We start from the raw sequence: 26,391 nt of genomic DNA on the forward strand, positions 1-26,391 counted from the left end.
CGCGGCACCTGGGCCGCGGCCGGGGCCGGCTCCTCATCCTCGTCAAGATCATCCATGGTGGCGGCCTGGAGCTCCAGCGGGTCGATCAAGATGTTGGCCTTGGAGGCAAGGTCATCTGAGGGGGAAGGCAGGAGGGTTCTCAGGGCAGTGGAGGGTCACCGGTGGAACTTCCCGGGACAGCAGGAGAGCACTGACTGGCTGGAAGAGGACTTGCAGGGCCCACTGTGCCCATTCCTCACCCCTCCACTTACTCCTTGTCCCACAGGGAAGTCCCCTGGCCCGACAAGCCTGCTTTGCCTCCCATGAGCTCACAGTCCCATGTCCCCACCTTCTCTGATGCCCCACAGCAGAAGGCCCCAAGGCTGCCTGGGCCTCTGTTCACCTCACCTGGCACAGCCACAGGGCTCTGGGGCTTGTCCCCTCCACTATACTGCCAGCTAACGCACCACCTTGTGCCTCCAGCCAAGGCCGCTGCCCTGGTTGCCTCCCTAAGCGCCTCAAACACACTGAACTTGTCCTCTCAGGTTCCTGCGGCCTTTCCCCCGATGGGGTGCTAGCCTCAAAGCATCTGGCAAGAAGCCAGGGGAAATCCTTGACTCCTCCCCTCCTCCATTAACTGGGCAACTGGCCCCCAGCCACTCTTCTTGGCTCTTGCACCCCCTTCTCCACCCTGCAGGCAGCAGCTAGAGGAGCTTCTCCATGCAGGACCCCAACATCACTTCCCCACTTCAAGACCTTCCTCAGCTGCCCCTGGAATGAGTCTGCGTCTGCTTTGCAGCACACAAAGGCCTCATCCCCTCGAGACTTCTTGGCTCATTTCCCATGACTCCCTGTCTTGCATCCTCTCCTTCAGCACACCAGCTGCTCCCCATCTCCAGTGGTGCAGGGCAGTTTCTGACATCCCTCTTTGCTCGCCCTGTTCCCAACCCTATGCACTGGGGCCACTGGTGCTCATCCTTGAAGGCAGCTCACACGGTTTCCTCCTCTGTCACCACATTTACTCTGTATTTCATTACAGGCTCCTACACTTCTGCCCTGTGCTCTATATTTCATTACAGGCTCCTACACTTCTGCCCTGTGCTCTAGAGAAGTGACAGCCAGATCCAAGCCCAGGCTGAGTGGGCAGGGCCGCCTCCCTGCCTGAGCTGGTTGTGACTTTGGCGCCCTCTGCTGGGCACTGGACAGCTCAGGACTCAGCTGTGAGCTGCCTTCCCAGCCACCCAGACCTGCTCCTATCCCATGGGACTGAGTGAACCTTTGAGGGTTTTCCGAAGGTGTGAGAGGAGACCTCCAAGACGCTGCAGGTCAAAGTAGTCCACCTTGCCATTATAGAAGACCTGGGGCGGGATGTAGGCCTCTGCAAGAGTTGGGAGGTTGGGCCAGCAGTCAGAGCCAGCAGAATGTTCCTCTTTGCTGATCAAGCACAGAGAAACAATCTGGCCTGGCCACCTAGCCCACCCAGCATGGCCTCCCCTACTTCTCTGGCCCGCCACCACTGCAGGTCAGTGCCAACAACTGCACAACTATGGACAAAAGACACATTCATAGTTGTGGGTGACTCAGAGGAGAAACAGCGGGCTCTGCCCCAGCCCAACGGGAGATCCCCCAATCCAGAAGCAGGAAAGCTGCACTGGTCTTGGAGGACCCTGTCCCACACAAATACCGGACCCCTGCCCAGCATCCCAGAGCCCACCCGAGGCGTCACCTATGAGGGACTGCCCAGAGGGCTGGCGGGCAGGGCCAGAGAAAGAAGCCCTATGGGAAGACAGACTGAATGTGGGCTCAGCAGTCCTGGGGTCCAGTCCTGGAGTCCTCCACTGCCCCGGTGGAGAAGCGGTCATGGGGAGGGTAGGACTCAACCAGGCCGGTGTGGGACAGCTCCCGCCACCCTCACCCTCAGCTCAGCACTCATGCAAATCCAGGGGCCTCTGCTTGGCTCTACCCGGCCTCCGTGACTCCAGGCCTGACTCACCTTCACTGAAGGAAGCGTGGGGGTTTGAAGTCTTGTATTCATCCCAGTAGTAGCGCAGGGCAGAGATCAGTCGGTGTAAGAAGCAGACCATGTACTCAGGGGGGCAGAGCATGGGCATGTTCTGCAGGCACAGGGCACAGGACAGTTATTTGTGCCAGCCCAGGGTCCAGCCCACTCCTCATCCAAGGTCCTACCCCAGGAACCTGGGTGGGTGGGGAAGGAGGGACAGCAGCGGAGGAGCAGAGTTAGGCAGGGATGAGGCTGGGTGAAAGCTGCCAGAAGCCCAGGGTGCAGACCCTGCAACGCAGCCAGAGGCCTGTGGACGGCCGAGGGGACACCTACCCCCCGGCCACTGGCATTCTCCTGCAGAAACTTTCGGAACTTGGTGAGGAAGATGTATCTAGAAGCTTCACCCTTCAGAGGAAGGAAAATGCAGCTGCACTGAACTGAGGATGCTGAGCTGAGCACACTAGTTCAAATGCTCCCGCCACAGAGCCCGAGCCAGCCCCCGCCCAGTTCAGCACCTCCCTACCAGGGACAGAGGGGTCTGGAAGTTACTCACCCCGTTGTCGTCTTTATTGTCCAACAGCAACTTCAGGATCTGGACCTGGAGTTCTTCCACCACTGCGGGTGGGGAGGGAAACACTGGCTGGGCCTCCTTGGCCCCGCCCTGCCCCCGGGCACCAGGGATAGGCAGGAGCACGTTTGAATTTGAGCTCCAAAACCAAGTTCCTCTAGTCTGCCAGGCTTGGTCCCGACCAAGTACCCTCAGTCCAATGCAAACAACCCTGCACCCTTCCCGCGCGCCCAAGGCAGCAGCTGACCTTCGATGCGCTTCTTGAGCCTCTGGCAGCCCCGCTCGTAGGCGCGCCGCCGCAGCCGCTCGTCGGCCGTCTCATCCTTCTCCTTGCTCTCTTTGCCCTAGGTGGGGCCGGGGAAGACAGCCAGGCTCACCCAGACTTACCCAGGCCTACTCAGACAGCAGACCCTACCCACAACCCGGTCCCAGCCCAAGGGTGGGGCTGGGGAAGGGGCTCGCTTGGTAGTGCCAGGGGGCTCGGACACCCCGGGGCAGCCCTCGGCATGACCGCTGCCCCTCTCAGCCCGCCCACCTCCCTGCTGGAGCGGTGGGGCCACCAGGTGGTGGGGATGAGCTCCTGCAGGCCGGCTTCCTCCACGCGCAGGGGGCTCTTGATGTAGAAGAAGACCACAGACCGGAGCACGTCGAAGCTGACAGCAGTCAAGGCAAAGCTCCGCTCACCAAAGGGTGCCACACACACCCTCACGAGTCCGCCCCGAACCCCTCCTGCATCTCGCCCACCTCTGAATGTGTCCGCCACCACTGAAGGGTGGCTTTATGGTGTGCCTGTCTCCCTGATTGTCAGCCCTGACAGAGCTGCGGCTGGCATAGCTGATTCCCAAGAAGAGCGCAATAGGGCTGGTCACAGAAGCAGGTGGCCGGCCAGAGAGAGCGCCTGGTAGCCTAAGTGTCTCTTCTGCTTCTTGGGGACTGAAGGGCCCAAAGAAGACTGCTACTGGCACAGGCTTCCGGTAAGAAGTGTAACGCTTGACTCCCCTTCCTATTCCTAACTGAAAACCAGTTAGCACTAGCTCCGCCAAGAGCTCAAGGGCCTCCCTCTCGTGACTGTGATAAAAGTGCAGAGCTCTGGCTGAAAAGAGGAGGCCCTGGTGTGGCCCCACAGCTCAATGTGGCCCAGGAGTCTGCAGCCACTTGGAAGTGCCTGCTGGGTCCTTTGAGCTGCCCTCCCTGTCCATATACGAAGCGCCAGGAGGCCTGGCCCCAACGAGTACTCCACAGTAGGTGGCTCTGGTCTTCCTGAGCCTCCCTGGGAACCCCTGGCAGGAGGGACACAACCCCTCCTCCCCCCGGGGCATCTTATGTCTGGCCTGCCTGGCAGAGGGGAGGATACAGGACATTGCTAAGCAGAAACTTGCGGGACTTCTCATGCCTCAGGATGGCGATGGTGAGCCGCAGGTAGTGGATCTGTAGGGAAGGGGTGTTCAGAGCGGGCAGCTGATGCCCAGGGCTCAGGGTGAGGGCAGCGGCTCCCACCTGCAGGCTCAGATCTGGAACAATGGGGGAGAACCGGTACAGCCGCAGCAGGGACATCATGAGCTGCCTGAGGCAATCCTGCACCTCGTAGTCCTAGGAGAGACGCTCGGCTACCAGGCTGAGGGCCGGCTCCGGGGCAGCCGCCACTGGGCCTTTCCCGGACCCAGCCTGTGCTCCCGTCTCGGCGGGCCCGACATTCCGGCCCGAGCCCTGACACTCAGAGCCTCACCTCCATGAAGAGCCACAGGAGGTCGAGCACCTGGCGCACCACCGACTGCGCCGGAGCGGGGGGGCCCACCTCCACGACGCGCAGCAGGAAGCTGGCGAGCACAGCCTCCACCAGGTACACTTTGCGCTGCATTAAAGGTGGGCACTGGTGGGGGGGGCACCCATGTCTTGGCATTGCCCACGCCACAGGCATAACCTCTGGGAACCCCGTGAGCAACCCCAAGACACAGACGAGGGCTCTGGAGTAGGACTGAGCGCTTGCTGCCCCGCAGATTCTCTGGGGCCTTGCACACGCTGCTCCCTTCGCCCGTGATGTCATCGCCGCTTAATCTTCCTTTAGGACACCCCTGATACACTCGGTATCTCCTCCTGGCGACATCCTGAGGTCTGAGGGCCGTGGTCGCACGGGGCCCCGCCACGATGGTGCTGGAGCCCAGCATCCTCACCCTCCTCACATTCCAACCCCAGCACGGAGGTTTCTACCACAGTCCGCCTCACCCCCCTCCACGGGTCCCCTCACCAGCAGCGGGGCAAAGCGATGGAAGATGTGGGCTAGTGTGAGGAGGACAGTGGGCTGGCCCTGCAACTGCCACTCGGAGCTCTCCTTCTCCACCAGCCGTCCTTCCTGTGGGGGAGGGAGAGGACTGTGAGAGGCTGAGGGGTGAGAAGGCCCCTGCCTACCCGCCCATTCTGTGGCTCACCACCGGGTCCAGCTCCACACTGAGCACTGCCCGGAAGCAGCCCAGCAACTTCTGTGCCCGCACCAGGTCAGCGTGCGGCGGGTCCTGCAGGGGTCGGTAGCCGGTCACTGGATAGGTGCTGCAGGGTTAAGCTGGCAATACCTGATCTGTGGCCCAGACATACCTGCCCCTCCCCACTGAGGCCCCTGACAGGAGGCCAGGCTCCTGGGCAGGGTGGTACAGCACATGACCGGTGCACAGGTGACTTTCCCACTTACTCTCCCCAGAGTGAAACCTCTCTAGCCACTCCCTGTCCTTTATGTCTTCAGCTAGAGACAACAACGGTACCCGCCTAACAAGACTGCTGCAAGAGCCACTGCCCCTGACATCCACCGAAGCTACACTACCTACTCATGCTGTGTGGGAGCCCAGGCACACCAAGAGCCCACAGAACTCCTGCAACAGGGGGCCCCCCGTTCCAGCTCCCCCTTCCAAGCAACCCAGTCATCTTTCTAAAAGGATATCGCAGGGGACGGCTGCCAAAGTTGAAGGCCACAGACTCCTTGAAGGAAAGGCTGATGGCTGGAAAGTAGGCCATGCCCTGGCCCCTGGATAGGTTCTCAAAGGCAGTGCCCAGGGACACACCATTCCTGGGGCAAAAGAAGAGCCTGTGAGCCAGTGCTGGGAAGGAAGTGGTTAAGATGGGCCCATGAGCAGGCCCCTATTTGGGCTGACCACTCGCAGGCTACCAAACTTAGCCTGGCCCCCTTACAGAGACTGGAAAGCTGAGGGCGGCCCCAAAGGCCCCAAAGGCCTGGCCTGCGGACAGGGGCAGGAGACTCACAGGCAGAAAGACAGAGTGCCATCATCCAGGTCAATCAGGCAGCTCACGATGTCTCCTGCTGCCCACGCCTGCCGGGGAAGAGACTACAGGTGAGCACAAGCCCAGCACCATGCCCACTCTCCCCTCTACTGTCTCTACGCCACCCAGGGGAGAATGACCGCAAGGACAGAGACCCTGAACCCCTCTGTCATGGTTCACAGCTGCCCAGTGGCTCCTGCTAAGCTACAGGGACAGACATGGAGCAGGTGGCCAAGGCGGGGGCCGCTCACCTTGCCATAGTTTGTTGTGGTCACATTCCATTTGCGCACCCGGTTGCCATCATAGGCATAGGAGTTGTGTGTATCTCCAACGCCCTCCTAGCAAGAAAGTGTGAGGTCAGGGAGGTGGGTAGGGCCAGGCAGAGCTCACCAGCCACAAATCTTGGCTCCAGGGGAGGGACAGGCACGCTGAAGGAAGGAGTGAGGGCTGCTTTCTGGGCTGGGTCACCCTGGGATGAGGTGGAATATATTCCTCCAGAGGACACTGGAGCTCCTGCGCAGACCCTGTGCAGTGCAGGGGCCACCAGAGCTCTGATGAGGCCTGCACTTGGGGAGGTGGGGAGGCCTCCTGGGGAGAGGGCCCCTTCTCCCGCATGTACCTCCTGGTTGAAGCGGCAGTTGATAGTGCACCAGCCGATCTGCATGAGCCCCTGGGAGGAGATGAGCACCTCGTAGACCCACTTCCCTGGACAAAATAGGAGTTGGTCCAATGTAGACAGAACACCTCCTGCCACGGGCCTGGCCCTCGACCTGCCTCCCAATGCACGGGGCCATAGAGGAGCACGGTCTCACCTTTGTACACGCATGTGGTAGAGCGGATAGTACCAAAGTTGCTGTGTCCAATCACCTGGGTGAAGAGCAGGGTGGTGCACCTCCTCCCGGGCACACATGTGCCTCCCCAGGGAGAACAGCCCATCCCAACTCAGCAGGCCTCGGCACACGCCTGTCGTGGCCAACACAGCACGTGGCTGATGGCGGGGAGACCCCAACTTGAGGATTCTGGGCCAGGAGCATGGCTGTGTTGGGAAGAGCTTGGGACGACGGCCATACAGAGGGGTGAGTTCAGTGCTGTGTTAAGAGGGCTTGGAGGCTGGGACTCTAAGGGTTACATTAGGATGGGTTTGTGGGTACAGCCCTATCAAAAAAGGTAGAGAAACCAGGTCACATCAAGAGGAGCCTCGGGTTGTGTCAGGAGGGGCTTGGACCAGAGCCCCACACCCTGACTTACTCACCCCCAGGAGGTCATCATCCACCAGAAGAAGCCCCTCAAAGCCACCCGTGTGGTCCAGGACCACAGTAGATGGGCCAAGGCGTCCTTCAACCTGTCCTGCAGAGAGGTGAGGGGTCAGGCAGAAGATACGGGGTACACGAGGGTCCCCAGGGCCCCTTCCAAGGCCCAGTCCTATTCCCCTAATACCATTCCAGAACCTGCCACATACCCTGGCTTTCCTCATCTTCAGTATCCACCTGTAACAGCTGGTCCAGATGCTCTGGTAGGTTCTGGAAGTTCAGAGGTTTCCTGAGGAGAGCGAGAGGCTGCGAGGGGCCCAAAAGTCCTTGAAACCATCCAGGTAACACTCAGCCCCTCTTGAGCTCCCCTCGCCCCAGGCTACAGAAAGCGTTGTGCCTGGTCTAGGTTCCGTTATGCTGGAGCTCAGAAGACTAACTTGTTTGATAAACTAAAAACTGTGATTAGTCCAATTTGGTGCACCTCAGGACTGAGAAAAAAATGAGAGCCCTCTCACATGGGTGACTTGGTGATGGGAAACCAGCAGGGATTACAATTGAGATGGGAAAAAAAATGTACAAAATGATGTAAAAATAAACTTTTCTAAAAAAAAAAAAATGAGAGCCCTCTAGGCTTTAATTCCGTCATCTATAAAAAGGGTTCAGCAGTTGTATGTCAGCGAAGCCATGAAAATTCCCAGAATGATGCATGCTCCCTAGAGAGACTGTAACTTGTCCACTTTCAAAGTGGGGAAAATGTTGATTACATCTGGGAGAAGAAGGCGGGGAGAAATGCCAACCCCAAAGTGGAGAGTACCAAGGACTGCTAGTCCAGCCCTTTACTCCAGGTCTGGGGCCCAGTCCAGGAATGTGTATGTTGAACCAAACATGCCCTGGCAGTGTGAAAGCTCAGGCCTCTGACCAGCTGGCTCTGTCCTGTTTACCTGGAGGTAACAGCTGTCCTGTCCTGTGCTGGAGCACATGGCTGGGAAAATCTGTCTCAGGGACACCCTCATCTTCCCAGCACACATGCCTGAAGGAGGAAGGGCTCTGTCTAATGCTGGCCAGCTCTGTCCTGAGTTCAGCTGCTATGAATAGCAGGGAATGGCAGGGGGGAGGGGATGGGAACCAGCAGTTCTGGGCAGACCAGAGGTCTGATGGCCAGCAGGATGCAGGCCACAGACTCCTAAAACCAGCTAGTGCGCCTCAAAGGCCAGTTCCTCCCCTGTGCATCTATCTAGAGGTGGGCGCTGGACAGGAATGTAGATGGGCTTCTACCCAGGCTCGGCGACCACATGCTCCCCGGCTGTTTTACTACTAAACCTGAGCTGCAGGAGGTGGAAAAGCATGAAGCCTCAACCCTGCTCCAGGTGGCAGCCTAGCAATAGGGCGCCAAGGCAGCAGCAGGGAAAGTTACAGGCCAACCAGATCGCTGGTTACGCCCACAGGTCCAGGATAAGCAGGTCCCTGAAGCAGGTCCTACTGGTCCTGTTAGGGAGGGCTAGCTAGTCTGATGCTTGTGGCCCACAGGGGCTGTGGGAGGGCAGGTGGGCAGTGGAGACTCAGCCACCTTGCGGCCTGCAGTACCAGCCGTTTGGCCCACCCCGGCACTGGTTTGCCCTTTCTGGACTTCCCGAGTCCCAAGTCAGGGCGCTGCATCTGCACCGCACTGACTGGGCGCCTGCCACCTGCTCTCCCTCCTGGCAGCCACAGCTCCAGCAGCAGCAGGACCATTTCTGGTATCACATGATGTAGAGATCAGATGGCCCTGGTAAGAGGCCAGGGCTGGGGTTGGGGCGGGTGGGCAGCAGCCCTCTAAAAGCAAGAACTGGTTGGCTACCACAGCAGACAACAATGTTGCCCTTTGTGCCACCCCCCAGACTGTGAAAGAAGGAAGAGCCTAGGCTGGCGAGGGGCTGAGAGACAGGGCAGGGAGGGGGAAAGTTCATGATCTTTGAAGAAGTAACAGTCTTGCAACAGTCTTAAAAGTTCAGTGTTCAAATGTCCTGTAATCTTCCAGCCACAGGATTCCAACCCTGGGCATCCTCACAACACTGTTTATAAAAGCAAAAGCCCCTCCATTCCTGGAGTCTGTGGGGACCCTAAGATCAACCAATAATGCAGGAAAACGCTAAGGGGTCATGCTTGCTGACCAAAAAAAAAAAAAAAAGGACTAAAACTCTCACAGACTTGGAAGTGTGGGTATATATGGTCTTTGTTTTTGATGGCAATGATGGTTTCACAGCTTATCCTATAAGTTGCTGAACTGCACACTTTATAAACATGTGCTTCAGTGAATGTCAATTACCTTTCTTTTCAAGAACTGAAGCTAACAGAAACTAAAAAAAAAAAGTTCATACAGCCCTGTATTAACACATAGTCTGTAGGATACACTGTGAGATTAAAAACAACAACAACAACAGAAAGGAATTGCATAAGGTCATGTTAGAAGAATAAAATGGCCGGTTGCTTTTTCTTCTTCAATTTCTAAGTTCCCACTAAAGTGCACTTGGAACTTAGATATGAACTAACATGCATTAAACTTACACAGAAAGAGGCCAGTCTGGCCCTTACAGAGGCAGCCAGAGGTGACAGAGGGCCAGCGGGGCAGAGGTGTGGGCGGGAGCAGAGGACTGACGCTGAGTGCGGAATGCGTGCCTGGTGCTCTCTTGCCTCCACCACACCCAGCAGGATGGTGCTAGCACTACTGGGAAAGTGACGATGTGGAATCGAGGCAGCAGACTCTGGCCAGATGTGTTTTAGAGCCAGAAGCATCAAAGTGAGAGTCCAGTCAGCCTATTCCCCACAGTTGCAGCCTCCAGGCTCTGGCCCCAAAGAACGACCCACCTGGACATACCTGCTGGTGGCTGCGGCGGGTGCATGGTCAGGAGAGGAAAAGATGCGATGCAGGTAATCATTTAGTAGCTTCTCATGCACAATGCCTGGGACACAGGTCAGGAAAGAGGAAAGGAGCATGTGGTCAGGGCAGCTCCCTGTCCAGCCACTGCTGGTCCCAAAGTTTCCTGGCGGCAGGTCAGCCGCAGGCACACTGGGTTGAGTGTTATCTGGCTGCTGGCTGGAGAGGAGGGGGCTCATGTATGAGGCCTGAGGCTCACTGCCCTGGAACTGTGCTGCCCGTGCCGCCCCCTTCCTCCCGCATACAAGGGGCCTCCCCTTAACTTAGCATTCCTTACCTGTGACCCTGGACTTCTCAGCATCTGAAGTCAGCCTATAGCTCTTGCGGGAGAAAGACATGCCGGCCCCCCTGGATGCCATCCTTCATCTCTTGTGGGCAGCCAGTGGTCCTAGGGGCTGAGCCAAAGCAGCAACTGTCTATTAAAGTCAGCCAACAGCCTCCACAGTGACCCCAGTGCGGGAGCAGAGGCCAGAGCACGCACTCACATACACACAAACCCAGAGCAAAGGAAAACTGGGGCCTCCAGCTTCCTACACCTGGACGGTGGGAGGGGTCTGGTCCAGGTGACCGGCCCCCCATGTCCCAGTGCTCAGCACAGGGCTGAGCAGGAGCCACAATTATGTTTGTTGAACCAAACCAAATATGAGGAAATCAAACCAAAGGGTCCCAAGTGATGTGGTGGAAGAGACGCCAAGCCCCTGCAGACCTCTCACCCGTAAGCCACTCTGGGCTCATATCTTATAGGAGAGACCCCTCGACCACATTCCCCCAAGTGCAGACCAAGCATCTGAGGACTTGGTTATATCTCCAGCTCCAAGTCCTGCTGGGGGCAGGACCTCTTCTATCAGCACCAGGATCCTTCCTTCTCTGAACCAAAGGCCTGCTAGTTTCTGTTCCCACACAGCCTTCCGCCCCTCAGAACACAACTCTGCCCAACCCTCACCGCAAGAGCCCATTGGTCTTCCCACTGCCATCCATCCCTCACACACATGGTGCTGCTGCAGCTGCTTCAGAAGCTACACTAACTCATTGGTGTCGGCCTCAGCAACCAGAGCTCTAGCGACCAACAAGTAGCTACCGGGTCTGTGTGGCTATTTAAAAGTTTAAGTTTAAAAAAATTAAAAGTCCCATCCCTAAGTTATATAAGCCACATTTAAGGATTCAATAGCCACATGTAACTAGTGGCTAATGTGCTAGGAAGCGAAAATATAGAATTATTGCACAGCGCCCAAAGTTCTATTAGACTGCGCCTGCCTGTCCAATAGACCTGGCCTTAAGACAGCACTACCCTCTCCACAGCCTCTTATCTTACCCTGAACAGATCCTCAGCTCCGCAACACACTGTTGCCCATTCACGGCCCGCACCCTTCCAGCCCCTAGGGAAGGTGACTTTCCCGCCCTGCCCTGCCGGCCCTCAGAAGGGGCTCCTAACTGCTGCTTCCTCACTACCCCCAGCCGGTGAAGACAGATAATAGGTGGTCACTCATTTGATCAGCAAACCTTCCACACACATACTCCAGCGTGTCAGGTGCGGAGCACCAGGTGAGAGGTGGACCTAGACTTCGCTGGTGGCATCCCACCACGACCATCCCATCCAGCCCAGAGGAGGGATCGCGGCTCGGAACCAAACCGACCCCATCTCGGTACCCAAGGACGTGGAGGGCAGCGTCCCTAAGTCGCCCCTGCCTGGCCCCACGCTCCAGAGGATCCTCCAGGCCAGATCCAGCCCGGCGTCCGGCACCGCAGGCTGCGACCCCACGCGGCGTGCACCTTCACACTGGGCCGGCGAGGACGCGATCCGAGTCGCCGGGACCCGCCCCGCCTGGGGCCGGGTCGCCCCTCACTCACCCCACTTTCGCGGCGGAGTCCCGGCTCACAACATCCGCCCAGCCTCTCCGCTACGGCGCCCGTCCGGGGCCAAACGGCGCGCCCGCCGCGCACGCGCAAGGCCACCTCGCGGCGCCCGCCAAGCCCCGCCCCCTCCACGGCGTCCCGCTGGGTTGTTCCCGAGTCGGGCTCACCCGACAGCCCAACCGTCTCTAGGGGTGTCCGGAAGCAGCGTCTTAATCACAGGCCCCAGGCCGCTGGTTTCAGTTCCTACCTGTGCTTGAAGACCCGGTCCGGTGTCCGTAGGAAATCTGAAAGGCCCGCTCCTGCTAGCGTCCCCTGCTACCTGTCACCCCACCTTCAGGCAGACGGGTGGCTCACTCGCCTTCTCTGAAATGGCTCCTGCAGGGCGAGGGCAGCCCCTCTGGGCTCTGCTGCTAGGGGCGTGGGCCAACCTGCCAACAGCTGATAAGTCAAAGGGGCAGGCTGTGTTAGGGTGCATTTCACTTTACAAGGAAAAGCTGAGCCTCAAAAAAGTTTATCACCACCTTCTGGGTTCTACACCCATGCCCACACTGTTCTGCATTTTAGAGCAAGCTAGGCTGTAGGGGGCTTCTATCTCCTCCCCCCTTCAAGTACCCCTACCGAAACTTCCCAACACCTGCCCAATAGGGCAGAGGCTGGCTGTGCCAGAATAAGGGACCTTCGCCTCACCCAGGGGACTGAGGCCTAGCCCCACCCCTATTCCTGCCACTGGGTCTCAGGTCAGGCCCCAGCAGGCCGCCTAGAATGGGGGTGTGGAACCAGAGCCACCCAATCCCATAGGGACAAGTTTCACAACTTCCCGGATGGGGCTGTGGTGGGTCACAGTGCAACCTCCAGCTAGGAGGATGGGGTGGCTCCCACTTCTTCTGCTTCTGACCCAGTGCTCAGAGGCCCCTGGTAAGTGCCCAGCCCCTCCACCCAAAGCCCCTGATTCCCATCCATCTTCAGGAAGAGGTTGGCTCCATCCTGCGTTTGAGCTCAGAGTCCTACCGAGCATGGTGATGACCTTGGCTTCTTGCGCAGAGCTGGGCCTCCTGAGACAACATATGCACCCTGCCTACTCAGGCCTGTTAGGTGTCTACTGTCGTACTGAGTCAGGGCTGGCTCGCACGGGCACGTACACACGCAGTCTGAGCTAACCCTCTAACCTTGCACATGCCCTCGTGCCAGTGAGATCCCAGACCAGGAGTCAGAATGCCAGACGTTGGGCCTCGGCTCGGATAGTGTGACAGCCCTGTGCCTTAATACTCTCATCTGAGATGAGGTGGGACCAGCTCTATAGGGTAAACACCACCACCCACTGCTCTCACAGAGTGTATGTTTTAGACCTGAGCCTAGTGCTTTGCCCATGAAACAGAGGCACTGGTGGTAACTACCATATCTAATCTGGCTTTTGCCATCCCATGCAAAGGTCTGACCCTTGAGTGTGCCCATAGGCTCCTCCCAGAGGGCTCCTTGCTTTGATCCCCTGAATGAACAAAGTGTGGAAATGCCAATTACATGCACTGACATACATGCCCACTCCACAGGACAGCGCTCCCCCTTGAATGATTTTCAGGTGCTTCGGGGTACAGAACTGCAGCACCTGCTACATGTAGTGGAGCCTGGGCGTTGGCAAGAAGACACGGCAGATGCTGAGGAGTGCGCAAGGCGTTGCAGGTCCCTGCTGGACTGCAGGTGAGTTGGCATGGGACCTAGAAAGACTGGGGGCAGGGGAATCTGGGCCCTGGGTGATTCTGCCTTCTCCCAGGGCCTTCCACTACAATGTGAGTAGCCAGGGTTGCCAATTGTTGCCATGGACACAACACTCACCTCATATACGACTGCAGCATTCAGGAGGCTGTGACCTCTTCCAAAAGAAAGGCAAGTGACTCAGGAGGAAGGTAGGGCAGGGTTCAGGGGAGCTAGGGCCTCAGGCCACCATAACCATCTGTCTCTTGCTCCCAGACTATGTGCGCACCTGCATCATGGACAATGGAGCAAAGTACCGGGGAACCGTGGCCATCACCACAGGTGGCCTACCCTGTCAGCACTGGAGCCACAAGTTCCCCAATGACCACAAGTGAGGCAAACATCTTCGATCCACACCGTGCCCAGGTCTGCCCCCAGCAGGCACTGCAGTGTAGCTCTCTGCTCCCAGGTACACACCCACACCCCGGAATGGTTTGGAGGAAAATTTCTGCCGCAACCCTGACGGGGACCCCAGAGGCCCATGGTGTTACACTACAAACTCTGCTGTGCGCTTCCAGAGTTGCGGCATCAAGTCCTGTCGGGACGGTGAGTAGCTCTGGGTTGAGACTGGGTGAGTGGGCTGTGTCCGTACACTCCCACGACTCCCCCCCACCCCGCTCCCCCAGCTGCCTGCTTCCGATGCAATGGTGAAGATTACCGTGGAGCAGTCGACCACACTGAGTCAGGACGTGAGTGTCAGCGCTGGGACCTGCAGCACCCGCACCCGCACCCCTTCGAACCCAGCAAGTACGCGGGGCTGGGGGCTGGGCGGGACTCCTGTGAAGGCCCCGTGAACAGTGGCAGTTAGCTGGAGTCAGACAGGGCCTGAGTCCCAGGGTCTTGTTCACGTCGCGCCACCACTCCCTAGGTTCCTTGACAAACACCTGGATGACAACTATTGCCGGAATCCTGATGGCTCCGAAAGGCCCTGGTGCTACACCACCGACCCAAAGCTCAAACGAGAGTTCTGCAACATCCCTCACTGCGGTAGGCGCTAGGGCAGTCTCCGTGGGCACCTGGCACATGCGAGGAGGCCTGGCTGGAGAGGATGAGGGGCCGGGCACGACCCGCTGTGGTGGCTGCGGGCTGAGAACACACCCAAAGGACTACAGGGACCAGGGAGAACGGGGCTCAGTCCCAGCCAGGGGCTCAGTCCTGCTTGGGATCCATCCAAGGGTCGGAGGCACAGCCGCGCCAAAAAGCCACAACGCTCAGTTGCTTTCGTGGAAAGGGCGAAGACTACCGAGGCAGGGCCAACACCACGGCCGCGGGCGTGCCGTGCCAGCGTTGGGATGCGCAGTACCCACACCAGCATCGCTTCACGCCAGAGAAATACGCATGCAAGTGAGGTGGAGAGGGGCCAGCTGGAGGGGGACCAGAGGAGGGTGGTCCTGGGGCTGGGCTGGGGGGCAGGAGGCTGGGCTCCAGATCGAGGCTGGCCGCCCATGGGCTGGTGCACGGGGACCCTCATGGAGACCAAGGGACCTGCTCAGGGACCTTCGAGACAACTTCTGCCGGAATCCTGATGGCTCAGAGGCACCGTGGTGCTTCACAGCGCGGCCTGGCATGCGCATGGCCTTCTGCTACCAGATCCGGCGCTGCCAGGACGACGTGCGGCCAGAGGGTAAGACCAAGCCGGGGCTGGGGGCTTGGAGCAGGAGGGCTGGCGCAGGGACTGTGCCTGCTGGCAGCTGCCGCCTACCCTCTTGTCTGCCCACCAGACTGCTACTATGGGGTAGGGAAGCAATACCGCGGCTCAGTCAGCAAGACCCGCAAGGGTGTCCCGTGCCAGCACTGGTCCGCAGAGGCGCCACACAAGCCACAGTGAGTCCAGCAGCACACCTGGCCCTCGGACCACAGCCGCAGACCCTTTCTGGGCTTAACCCTGAGGTGGCACCCTGTGCCCTCTCAAACTGGAGCCTTGTGGGGACTGGTGTGAGTCCGACCTTGCGATCCCTCCCTTCTAGATTCACGCCCACCTCTGCCCCCCATGCTCACCTGGAGGAGAACTTCTGCCGGAACCCTGATGGGGACAGCCATGGGCCTTGGTGCTACACTACAGACCCCCTTACGCCATTCGACTACTGTGCACTAAAGCGCTGTGGTGAGCACCGGACGCAACCCCCTACCCGGCCCACAAGCTGCGCTGTCAATGACGGCTCCCTTAACCTGGGTGAACTTGGGTCTTCCAGATAAGGACCAACCACCATCCATCCTGGAGCCCCCAGGTATGGACGCGGGTCAGGTATGGATCGAGGCTTTTTTGCCACCTCTCTGTCCATGCATTCGTTTCATCCTGTCTATCCTATGACACAGACCAGGTGCTGTTTGAGAAGTGTGGCAAGAAAGTGGACAGCAAGAGCCTGTGGCAATCTAAGCTGCGTGTGGTAGGGGGCCAGCCTGGGCGCTCACCCTGGACAGTCAGCTTGCGCAACCGGTGAGATACAACTGCCTGTGTCTTCTAGAGAGAATGGAGGGCATCTTCTGTGCTTATGCAGGCCGGTGGCAGACCTGTCGCAGGCCACAGAAGTCTGGCCAGGAGATGCAGGTATTGCCTGTGCCCCAGGACTCACTCACTGACCCTCTTCTAACCCTCACTCCTCCAGGCAGGGCCAGCATTTCTGTGGCGGATCCCTGGTGAAGGAGCAGTGGGTACTAACTGCTCGGCAGTGCTTTTCCTCCTGGTGAGCTTCCCTTGGGTTGGGGGACCTGGTCTCAGCCCCCTGCCTTCATCTTTCCCTGGCAAGCCAACAGGTGAGCCTTGGGACTGCAGTCTGAGTTACAGCTGACCTAGCAGAACCTCTCTCCCAGCCATGTGCCTCTCCTGGGCTATGAGGTGTGGCTGGGCACCCTACTTAAGAACCCACACCCTGGGGACCCAGGCCTGCAGCAGGTCCCAGTGGTCAAGATGGTGTGCGGGCCATCAGGCTCCCAGTTAGTTCTGCTCAAGCTGGAGAGGTGAGTGGCCGTCAAGAGGGTGTGAGGCGGGGTTAGGCGATGCAGCCTCAGGCCCTGAGTGCCCTCATTCCTGCTAAAGACCTGTGACTCTGAGCCAGCAAGTGGCCCTGATCTGCCTGCCTCCTGAGCGGTATGTGGTGCCTCCAGGGACCAAGTGTGAGATTGCAGGCTGGGGCGAGACCCAAGGTGAGAGCACAGTGCAGGGCTCCGACTCCGCCAGGCCCGAAAGCCCAGCCTTGGCACCAACCCAAAGGCGCGCTCCTCCCCACCCCCTTCTCTATAGGTATCGGAAACAACCAGGTCCTAAATGTGGCCACACTGAACGTCATCTCCAACCAAGAATGCAACATCAAGCACCGGGGACGGGTACTCGAGACTGAGATGTGCACTGAAGGGCTAATGGCCCCTGTGGGGGCCTGTGAGGTCAGTGCCACAGTTGCTGTGTGGGAAGCTGGAAAGGGGCCACTCCACTCCCAAGGGTCACCGCCATGGCCCGGGCCCTCCTCACCAGTTCTCCCACTTACCAGGGTGACTACGGGGGCCCACTTGCCTGCTTTACTCACGACTGCTGGGTCCTGGAGGGAATTATAATCCCCAATCGAGTGTGTGCCCGGCGAGGCTGGCCAGCCATCTTTATTCGTGTCTCTGTGTATACAAACTGGATTCACAAGGTCATGAGGCTGGGCTAGCCTGGCCTCAACTTCATGGGCCTTGGGGAGAATGAAGTTCCTGTCTGCCATAAAGCCACCTTTCCTATTCCGCCTGTGCTGGGTGCTTCTTAATCTGTGCTGCTAAAGAATGAGCTGGCAATTCCTGACTAGGGCTTAAACCCAGCGCATCCTGGGCTGGGTGATCTAACCCTACCACTGCCTCAGTTTGTGGGTGCCGTGGAAGGGCAGGGAGGCTTCACCGGTGCCCTAGACATACTGTCAGGCGAGGGGTAATGCAGAGCTCAAGCTCGCCTGGTGGCCAGGACAGACAGCAGCTGTCCTCTCGAACTGGAGGAAGATGGTTCCTTGTGGCTGCCACGTTTAGGCAGAGTCCCCAAAGAGTGGGGCTGGGTTAGAGGTGCCTTGGTACCAAGTCTTCAACTAGACTCTGTGTCCTCCTTTATTATGACCGTACAGCCTGCCAGCCTTGGCTACCCATCCATGGGGTCAAGAGCCCGGGGGCCACTCTGCCAGGCCCTGGGGCGTTCCAGGAGCAAAGTGTGACAAAGGCCAACCAACGCATGCGGTGAGGCGGGGCTTCAGCCGCCCAAGTGTGTGCGCAGCCAGAGTACAGCATTCATGAAGCTGTCCGATTCCACCTCCACCTCTGACAGTGCGTGGGTGCTTTTGGGGTAGAGCAGGAGCCTGCAGGAGTGGGGAGCAGTGTTGGAGGGTTCCCTCGTGCACACCTACCCACCAGCTGCTGGGGCGGCCGTGCTGCACTCACCGAACAGGCACATTCCGGGCTTTGAGGGCACGGTAATACTCCATGCCCTGCTTGAATGGCACGCGCCGGTCCTCTTGGCCCAGCATCAGCAACACAGGTGTCCTCACCTGGGGGCGTGGGGAAGGGCGCTGAGCAGGGCCTCGTCCTCTAGACACGCGGCTGCACACAGGGCAGGGCGGGGCCTGCTTACCTGAGGCGTGTACTTGATGGGGGACTTGTCCAGCATCTCAGCCCACACACTGAGGTCTGGCAGGCAGTCACTGCTGTAGGGGAAGCCGGCCTCTGCCACGCACCTGTAAGAGACTGAGCTCATGCAGCCCCAGCGCCCACGGAGGTACAGAGGGAGAGGGGAAAGGCCAGAGCCTGTGGGCACACTCACCAGTCAGGGATGTCAGTGGAGCCCATCATGGAGGCAATGTTGATCACTGGGTTGCGTGCCACGCAGGCGCAGTATGTCTCTGGGTACTGACCAATCAGGTGGCAGGACAGGAAGCCACCATGGGAGCCACCCATGAGGGCCACTCGACTTGCATCAAAGTGTTCCTCCTGGAGCACCTGCTCCACTGCGAACTGTGGCGGGGGGGAGGGGCGAGCACTGCAGCCAGCTGCCTGCCCACCTGAAGGCAGCCACATCTACCGCAGCCCACCCCAGCCTGTTGAAAAGCCCCAGCCCCTGCTACCTGCACATCCTTCACATCCTGGTGGCCCACATTGCCTGGGAGGGAGAGGATGCTGTCCTGGCCAAAACCCGTGGAGCCACGATAGTTCACTGGAGGGAGGGACCAGACAGAAGTCAAATGACATTTGCAGTCTCCTGAGCGCTCTTTTACCGACCTACCTGTGAAGTAGGCTGGGGCCAGCTGCACCACAACTGTCAAGGGGAAGGGGCCAGGAGCTGGAGGCTACCCAGTGAGCACAGCACACTTTCCCTGGAAGTCCCATGTTAACACCACGCCATGGAGGGCTGGGCCAGGGCAGTTTCTAGCAGCAGTTATCAGCTTTCGGTTACAGAGAAGCTTGCAGGCTAGGGTGGAACCCACGGCCTATGTAGAAACCAGACCCCCTCATTACGCGTCACACTCCAATGGCACCTCGGGGCTCTGCTTCCTCACCGAGTAGGACCGCAAAGCCCATCTTGCAAAGCATGGCTGGGAACAGCATCCAGGCAGTGACAAAGGAAGAATGAGGTCCCCCTGTGGACAGGGCGTAGAGGGTGAAAGAGCCAGCTAGGAAAGGGGGCGTAGGAGGCCATGGGCTCTTAAGCCAGATGCTTACCATGCGGCATGACCACCATGGGCATCTGGGTCTTATCTGGAGAGTCGCTGGGCTGCAGAAGGATTGCTTCAAAATCGAGTCCAGCTGCAGGGAGAGAGCAGTCAGCAGGGCCAGTGCTACTGCCCAGGGTTTCCCAGCAAGGCCTCAGTTGTAGAAACTGGCCAAGGAAGCCTATACAGGAACCCCAGGAGGCCATACTCCTTCTGCCCTAGTAAGGGAGCCCCATTTCTGACAGTATTTCCTGCAGAAATCTCTGTAGTCACAGAGATCTCACACCAGGCCTATGTTCTTTGGGCCCTGGTCTTCCCACCACAGATTACTTGGTCTGGTGGTGCCCAGCTCTGATACACTAGCTGGTTCCTGGACACTACTCCCCATGACTCTCCACATGAGGAAGAGAAAACCAATTTGAGGTAATCCCAAGAAAGCCCACAATGTGACAGGAAGCAGGACAGGTGACTGATAAAAGCCACTTGCTGGAGAACTGGCAAAGGTGTCCCTCTGCTCCCAGCCCAGCTCACCATACTGCGCATTCTCTTGCTCTGGGGGTGGCTGCAGTACCCGGATGCTCCAGGAGATGTTGGGGATGGGCTCGGCCTCCTCCAGGGACACCCATAACACTGCCTGCTCCTTCCCTGCGGGAGGCAGGAACCCAACTTTCTGCCAAGGGGAAAGACTGTGTTATAGGCAGACTGGCTCCCTCCCCACGTTCCCACCTCTGTCCGGGGGTGCAGGTGGGTAGTGTTTTCTATGCTGGGTATGTTCTCCACCTCCGAGAGTACAGGATGGACGCCTGTGGTGAGCTGCTATATACAAAGGTGCCTACACAAACACGCACATACCGCACCCTCCCTCCCTCTGCAGCTTCTAGGCTCCACTGTCTTCCTACACTGTTCAGCCAAAGAACTGGGCACTCTCCGCAGTCCAGACTCTAGCCCAGTGGTTATCCCTGTGGGTGCCAGACCCTTGTGGGCCATGCTGGGTTGGTCCATCTTGGGCTCTCCCATGCTAAGTAGCCCTGATTTGGGGCCACTTCTCTGACCTGTGGATGTCTGCCTGCACAGAACCCCTGTCTCCTGACACTCACCAGGCTTGGGGGCAGATTGGGAGTGGAGAACTGTGCCACCATGAGGTCCCGGTCAATCGTCAGCAGCTTCCAGCTGCCACCTGATCCCCCTGGAGAAGGGAGATGCCACTAAGATTCTGGCAGGGGCTGTCACCTTTCCTGCGTAATCCCTGCAGAAGACAGAGTCCCTGGCTGCCCCTTCCGGCCTGAGAAGCAAAGGGACCCCACGGAGACCATCAGACACCAGCTATACATGGCTCTGGGTGTCTTCTGCTCGGTGTGCTCATCCAGCAGATGTTGACTGTGGCCAGGAAATGCAGGCTCTGGGGACACACCAGGCCAAGTGGCACAGTCTGCAGAGGTAGCAGCTAGACCCAGAGGGGTAGGAGAGCTAATTCTGGGCAGCGGGTCCATGCAGTGTGGTGAGCTGTTGCCTGGGAACAAAACTTTGGTAGCTTTATGGAGGATTGACACTAGTAAGGGCAGGTGGAGGACTCAAATCATGTTTGAGGGGTAGTCACCAGGACAGGTGGAGAGGAAGGTCAGTGCGTCAACACAGAACTTCTGCCCTCGGGTGGCAGAGTTATGGCTGCCTGAAACAGTGACTTAAGGTGCAGGGAGTGGGCCAACTGATCTTGGCAAGAGAGTTCTGTGAGTCTGAGGAGCAGGAGCTGAGTTGGCGACAGGATGTACGGACAGACTTGAGCAGGGAGGCTCTGCTGGCTGAGGAAGGGTCCTGTGGGCGTAAGGTCTTTGCAAAGCCGTCAGTAGGCTGCAGCAGTTAGTGCTGCCCCCCATTTCTTGAGTTCCGGCCCCACGCTGGCCTGGCCAGCGCACTTACCAGCCGTCAGGGAGGTCACACTGCCCACTTGGGTGTCCACAGCAAACAGGTCCTGAGGCAGAGGGGAGGCTGCATGTGGCACACACCTAGGCGCCCTATGGGTCCTGCCCCACCTCCTCTCTGCCTTCCTGGACCCCCTTGTATAGCCAACACGACTGTGCTGTGGGCAACGGCCCGAGGGCCTGGGTTCAGATCCCAGCCCTGTGCACTGCTGAGTAATCCTGGGCAAAGCAAGGAGTGCCTCTGTGTCTAAGTCCAAATCCAACCACACCCTAAAGAAACCTGGCATTCTCTGAGTGCCTCTGCCCCAGGAAGGCTCTGTCCCATCCCCACCAATCAGTTCCTCATATAGTCTTCAGGGGCCCACCCTGTGGCACCTCCTTGTCTCCCAGCTGGAAATTCCCAAGGGGTCGCATGTCTGCCTCAGCAGGAAGGCCAAGGCTCTATTGTGGGGCAGAGGGGCAGCTAGTCCCCTCAAGAAGTGATTCAAGATAGGGCAGACTGGGCCTTAAGGGGTGGCTGGGCATTCCAGCCAGGGGTGTCCAACACCACACCCCAGGCCCTGGGACCCTTACCTGCCGGCTGCGTTGAGCTGAGTCAAAAACCACCCTCTGGCTATCCGCCGCCCAGCATCCCAGAGGCAGAAGGCTGCAGTAGATCCCAGAGAAGTTCTCTGCAAAGATGGGAGGGCTGGGTATGGTCCAGGAGCACAGGTTTGGGAGTCATGACTGCGAGGCAGGCTGGGCTGCTGTGGGAGTCCAGGGGCCCTATTGACTGTGACAGAATGGCAGTCCACACACAGGGACACCCTTGGTGATGAGGAGCTGCTGGAAAGAGGGGCTAAGAGAGAGACCTCTAAGGGCAAAGCTCAAGAGCTTCTGAGAGGAAGCGGGCGTGCTTGGCCCACCTACGAGCTGCTCTGACGGGCCATGGGGGACACAGAATGGCACTCGTCTGCCCACTGTAGTGCTTAGCACTGAACATCATCACTCCTTTGACCCTCACTACAGCCCTACAAAGAGGCAACCACCCCTCCGCAGATGAGGAAATGGAAGCTCAGGACACACAGCCAGTCGGGGCAGTGCTGGGACTCGGACCACATCCCTACCCGCTCTGCATGTCTGCGACCGAGAGAAAACACAAGTCCATCCCTTGCCCACTGGACTCCTGGAGCTGAGAAAGCAAGAGACTCTCACCCCTTGGGATGGTCCAGGCACCCGAGAGTGCGACAGGAACCTGTCGGCCAACAGCCATCCCTCCCAACTAAACACCCTCTCCGCCCCCGGCCCCACCGGTGACGCTGCTGACTTAAGGGCTGGGCTGGTCATCGGGGTGGGGCTGGAGTGCACCCATGGGCTTAGAGCCTGCCAAGTAGGCCAGGCCCACCTTCTGAGAGTCCTCGAAGGAGCAGTGCACTAGTCACTGGAAAAACAAGACAGATTGAATTATGTTCTGTGCCCTGGGAATGAAATAATCTCAATCCTCAGCTAGCACGGTTGCTCTCAGCTCAGCTTTGAGCCAGCTGACCTCCTCCTCTCAGAACTGTGCCCTGCGGTGATGGCCCCACTCCCTGTGGCGACTGGCCATGGCCCAGCCCAGCAGGGAGACTTCAGAAGGCACCCAGGGAGGAAGAGCTGAGGCGGCTCACCCTGCCCAGGGTCAGCACGGGGACAGCAGAGCTGCCGGCTCCACGCACCCGCCCGCCACACACACTCACCTCCCAGCTGCCGAGGCACGACGTCCACCACCACCGAGGTGACCTTGGTGTACCAGTCGTACTGCAGGAGAGCACCACGGTCAGGCCCACCAGGCGCCTGGCAGCACCCCCAGGGCACAGAGCTTATCCCCACCTCTTCTCTGAGAGCCCTGGGAAGGGACCTACGCCTGGTGTACAGCCTCTCGGGCGGTCTGGGCCAGATATCTGGAGGGGCCTCTGCTCTCACAATGGGCGCGTGTCTCTTCCTGGGGCAGGACTACGACTAACTACCCGCTACTCCAGCCCTTCACGGAGCAGATGAGAAGCACAGGGAGGGACATCCTTATAGCAGACTCACGGCAGTGAGTCCTGACAGGGCAAAGCTCCGCAGACTCCAGCCCCTGCCTTGGGAGAAGGACCAGCAATCTCACATCACCCCTGCAACCGGGTCCCCTGTAGGGCCCAGGAGGAGACAAAGCTGACCCTTCCTTCAGCACTTACCCACCGTCCCCTCCTTGTGCTGACCTCCCCCCACCCCACGCCCACCTCCAGCTCACCAGGCACAGCTGGCTACACTGATGATGGGGGACCAGAGATGGGTACTGCAGGTAGACGACACGACAATGGTCTGGGCTCAGCCGGGGAGAAGAGACAGCCAGAGAGGCACCGGAGAGGAGTTCTGGATCAGACAGAAATGTGAGCATCATACAGGCTGGCATGACCAATGTGGGTCTGCACAGGACGGGTAGGTACCAACCACTTACCACACTGCCCCCCGGTGAGGTCCACATAGTACAGGGCTGACCTGGAACCACCAGAGAGAAACTCAATTTCAAGGCCAGCCTGGGGAGCAAGGCCCGTTCCCTGCCCTCCTTCCTCACCTGCGATTGGAACAGAAGCGGATGCCTAGCCGGAAGGGTTCGTGCCACCAGCCTACAAACACCACACCTGTGTCTCCGGGGGCCCAGAATGCCTGTAAACAAGATCACCGGGCAGGTAAGAACAAGAAGCACTAGCTCAGCCAGGGCCGCCAGACCCAGGAATGATGCAGGCCAAGCCAGTGCTAACCTGTCCAGGGGACACATTCTCAGGGACCCCCTCAAGCACAGAGATGTTGCCGCTCTCGACGTCCAGCACACAGAGCACAGGAGTGCTTTTGGAAACCATATTTTCTCCCCAGTCTTCATAAAACACAAATTGGTCCCCCTGAGAACACAAGACATTCAGTGCCCACTCACTGTCTTTTAAGACCCCACCCTGCTCCCTGGTGGTCAGTGCCTCCCTAGTTCTGACGGGCAGTGTGGACACACACTGAACCCCAAGGCTATCTTGAAGCGTCTTCATAGACTGGCCGTGGCCATGAGCACCTTGATGGCCTGATCTGGCTTCTTTGGCCGGGTCATCTCATCATCGCTGCCACTGATGTCCAAGGCTTTCGTCTGAAAGAAGGACTCAGCCTTGGGGCGCTTCTTCTCTGCCACGTATAACAAGTGTGTTTCGGAGTGCGACCAGGACAGGCAGCCAAAGCAGTCTGGGTGCAGGGAGGGGCAACCATCAGGGAGCGTCTGGGCTACGGATGCCCCTCCTGCCCACCCTTACTGCTCCCCAGCCAGCTGCCTCACCGTCCTCATACACAGGCCCGTGCTTCTCGAGTGCGGACAGGTTGAAGCTCTTGAGCTTCCGGTTCTTCTCCCAGACCTGAAGACATCTGGGCATCAGGTTGCCTGCCCTCCAGCACCGCCTCACCTGGGGCACTGAGCCCCGCTGCTCACCACCAGGACCCTTCCAGACTCACCTCTAAGAACTGCTTCTCCTCCCCGGGGCCCGTGCCTCCAGCCTTGCGGAGCACGGCCTTCATGGCGCCTGAAGAAGATTCTCTGCTTAGCAGCCTGCAGGGCACACAGGATGGGAGGTCAGGGTTTCCTCCCACCTAAAGACAGCTGCATCCTGCTCTCTTACAGGCCACAAGCTTGTAAATAAGATTCTCGAGGCTTTGATTCCACATCTACTCCCAGGGCCCTTCTCGCCCCACCGTAGCGGCCGTCCTTGCTTCTCCTCCCTGGGCAGAGTAACTGCTCTCCTCAGCCTCTTTGAGTCTCCACGGACTCTAGTCCCAGGCCCACATGTGGAACAAGGCTCCAGGGCTTATCCAATCACGTCTCCAGAGACCATAAAAGCTCCTGGGGCAGGAATCTGACTCCTGGCCCCTCTTCTGGGCCCTCCCTGCACCCAGACATTCACGAAAGGCTTGCAGATGGCTGGGGCCTTGCCCACAGCTTCCTCTCTCAAACTTACTCCCCCCGGGTCTCCACACTGTTGCCCGCAGGCCCTGCAAACACCACTGCATCCCCGTCGTGGAACACCAGGTACTGGCGGCAGAATCTGATGTTTTCCATGCGTTCCAGGTCCCTCTGGGTCCACTCTGCGAGGAGAGGTATGAGACTACTCGACTTGCACCCCAAGGCCCTGCTCCCAGCAAGGCCCAGCCCACTTTCCTCAACCTGTCTCCGGCTGTGCTGGATACATGATGGACAACACCTGGCCACAACCCACACCTCGGCTCTAGCACCGGAGAGGAAGGCCTCTTGGAGAAACCACTATTGCTCTCAGAACCCACCCCGGATTCCCCCAGGCCAGCCTGACATGCATATGGTGTAGGGTGACAGGGGTGAGCCCTATAAGGCCACTCCCTGCACCCTGCTCTGAATTCTATCCCACACTCATGGCACGATCCCACAAGGCCCCAAACAGCTCACCCCCTCCACACAAGTGTCTGCATGGGCTTCTGGGGGTGCACCCTTTCATTCCCCACTCCCTCCAAGCCCCATCTTCACCCACACACCTGTGTGCATTGTTAAGCAGTGAGCCCTCCACATCCCCCTCCTCTACGCCGTGTGTACAGACCCGGAACGGGCCCGCCACCCTACTCCCCTCCATACACACACCAGTGTGCACCGTCCGGTAGCGGCCCCCATACTGCGTGGTGACCTCTGGGCCCAGGCAGGCGGCGCTTAGCGCGGGCTGGCGACTCAGGCCCCGGTACAGCGCCGCCGCCTCCTCGGGCTCGCTGAGCAGCACCTGCGCAGGGGACACATCAGGGTCAGGCCCGGCCCGGGCTGCAAGGACCACGGGAACCGCGGGCCGTGCCCTCACCTGCCGCTCCATGATAGCTCTTTGGCCCGGGCGAGGCGGGACGCGCTAGCGCCCGGAAGTGAGGCTGGGGGGCGGAGCCGAGCGGGGCGGGCCCGCCGACAAATGGGCGAGGACCGTTAGCAGGGGGCGGGGCCTCGGCGGCCCGGAGGTGTGGCCGGAGCCAGCCGGAGCGGTGGGCCCGGGAGCTCCCGGCCGAAGGAGCCGGGGCTCGCGCGGAGGAGCTGGCCTTCTAGGGGCGGTGCGGGCTGGGCAGCCGCGGGGGTCTGTGGGCTGGGAGGGCAAGGGTTGGGAGGCATCTGCTCCGAGCAGAAGGGATGCGCTGTGCAACGAAATAGGGGGACAGGTCTTTAGACAGAAGGATCAGTAAGGAGCAACACGGCCC

The 26,391-nt window shown here is 59.1% G+C and overlaps 3 protein-coding genes across 6 annotated transcripts in view; 1 reads left to right on the forward strand and 2 right to left on the reverse strand.

Annotated features, from left to right (window-relative positions):
- Window positions 1-12,098, reverse strand: part of RNF123 (ring finger protein 123) — a 26,719-nt gene extending 14,621 nt beyond the window's left edge. The window contains exons 1-22 of one of the 3 annotated variants that reach the window (XM_012735243.1): window positions 12,082-12,098; window positions 10,258-10,375; window positions 9,921-10,005; window positions 7,276-7,355; window positions 7,069-7,163; window positions 6,629-6,683; window positions 6,436-6,521; window positions 6,068-6,154; window positions 5,799-5,866; window positions 5,479-5,604; window positions 4,976-5,090; window positions 4,795-4,899; window positions 4,276-4,401; window positions 4,047-4,139; window positions 3,904-3,977; window positions 3,085-3,202; window positions 2,797-2,893; window positions 2,535-2,596; window positions 2,315-2,386; window positions 1,973-2,093; window positions 1,256-1,357; window positions 9-115 (exon numbers count right to left, since the gene is read on the reverse strand). In XM_012735243.1, coding sequence (XP_012590697.1) covers window positions 9-115; window positions 1,256-1,357; window positions 1,973-2,093; window positions 2,315-2,386; window positions 2,535-2,596; window positions 2,797-2,893; window positions 3,085-3,202; window positions 3,904-3,977; window positions 4,047-4,139; window positions 4,276-4,401; window positions 4,795-4,899; window positions 4,976-5,090; window positions 5,479-5,604; window positions 5,799-5,866; window positions 6,068-6,154; window positions 6,436-6,521; window positions 6,629-6,683; window positions 7,069-7,163; window positions 7,276-7,355; window positions 9,921-10,005; window positions 10,258-10,339 — 1,956 coding nt within the window. In that variant the 5' untranslated portion in view covers window positions 10,340-10,375; window positions 12,082-12,098. Of the gene's footprint in view, window positions 116-1,255; window positions 1,358-1,972; window positions 2,094-2,314; window positions 2,387-2,534; window positions 2,597-2,796; window positions 2,894-3,084; window positions 3,203-3,903; window positions 3,978-4,046; window positions 4,140-4,275; window positions 4,402-4,794; window positions 4,900-4,975; window positions 5,091-5,478; window positions 5,605-5,798; window positions 5,867-6,067; window positions 6,155-6,435; window positions 6,522-6,628; window positions 6,684-7,068; window positions 7,164-7,275; window positions 7,356-9,920; window positions 10,006-10,257; window positions 10,376-11,828; window positions 11,889-12,081 lie in introns of those variants that run through there. The other 2 variants (XM_004676156.2, XM_012735244.1) reach the window with 2 other exon arrangements.
- MST1 (macrophage stimulating 1) lies at window positions 12,089-17,551 on the forward strand. The gene is made up of 18 exons (XM_004676158.2): window positions 12,089-12,749; window positions 13,382-13,529; window positions 13,603-13,715; window positions 13,800-13,914; window positions 13,993-14,129; window positions 14,210-14,330; window positions 14,452-14,570; window positions 14,759-14,927; window positions 15,077-15,207; window positions 15,305-15,407; window positions 15,551-15,687; window positions 15,776-15,811; window positions 15,900-16,020; window positions 16,190-16,267; window positions 16,395-16,541; window positions 16,621-16,727; window positions 16,825-16,964; window positions 17,069-17,551. Exons 1-18 carry the CDS (start codon window positions 12,656-12,658, stop codon window positions 17,228-17,230), a joined length of 2,178 nt encoding a protein of 725 aa, XP_004676215.1. The 5' UTR covers window positions 12,089-12,655; the 3' UTR covers window positions 17,231-17,551.
- An 86-nt stretch (window positions 17,552-17,637) lies between these two features.
- Window positions 17,638-26,088, reverse strand: APEH (acylaminoacyl-peptide hydrolase). Of its 2 annotated transcripts, XM_004676159.1 has the most exons (22): window positions 26,010-26,088; window positions 25,802-25,934; window positions 25,152-25,278; window positions 24,652-24,745; window positions 24,479-24,554; window positions 24,224-24,387; window positions 23,925-24,062; window positions 23,738-23,829; window positions 23,621-23,661; window positions 23,414-23,535; window positions 22,878-22,938; window positions 21,736-21,833; window positions 21,161-21,212; window positions 20,341-20,429; window positions 19,775-19,913; window positions 19,254-19,337; window positions 19,091-19,171; window positions 18,659-18,747; window positions 18,358-18,548; window positions 18,169-18,271; window positions 17,979-18,085; window positions 17,641-17,896 (listed from the first exon to the last, which is right to left on the reverse strand). In XM_004676159.1, exons 1-22 carry the CDS (start codon window positions 26,019-26,021, stop codon window positions 17,791-17,793), a joined length of 2,199 nt encoding a protein of 732 aa, XP_004676216.1. In that variant the 5' UTR covers window positions 26,022-26,088; the 3' UTR covers window positions 17,641-17,790. The 2 variants fall into 2 exon arrangements, with proteins under 2 accessions (XP_012590700.1, XP_004676216.1); XM_012735246.1 differs by lacking the exons at window positions 25,802-25,934; window positions 26,010-26,088 and adding an exon at window positions 25,699-25,779 and having other exon boundaries at window positions 17,638-17,896.
- Between the last annotated feature and the right edge of the window lie 303 nt (window positions 26,089-26,391).

This window comes from Condylura cristata, unplaced genomic scaffold (assembly GCF_000260355.1).
Source record: "Condylura cristata isolate star-nosed mole 26May11 unplaced genomic scaffold, ConCri1.0 scaffold00004, whole genome shotgun sequence".
NCBI lineage: Eukaryota > Metazoa > Chordata > Mammalia > Eulipotyphla > Talpidae > Condylura > Condylura cristata.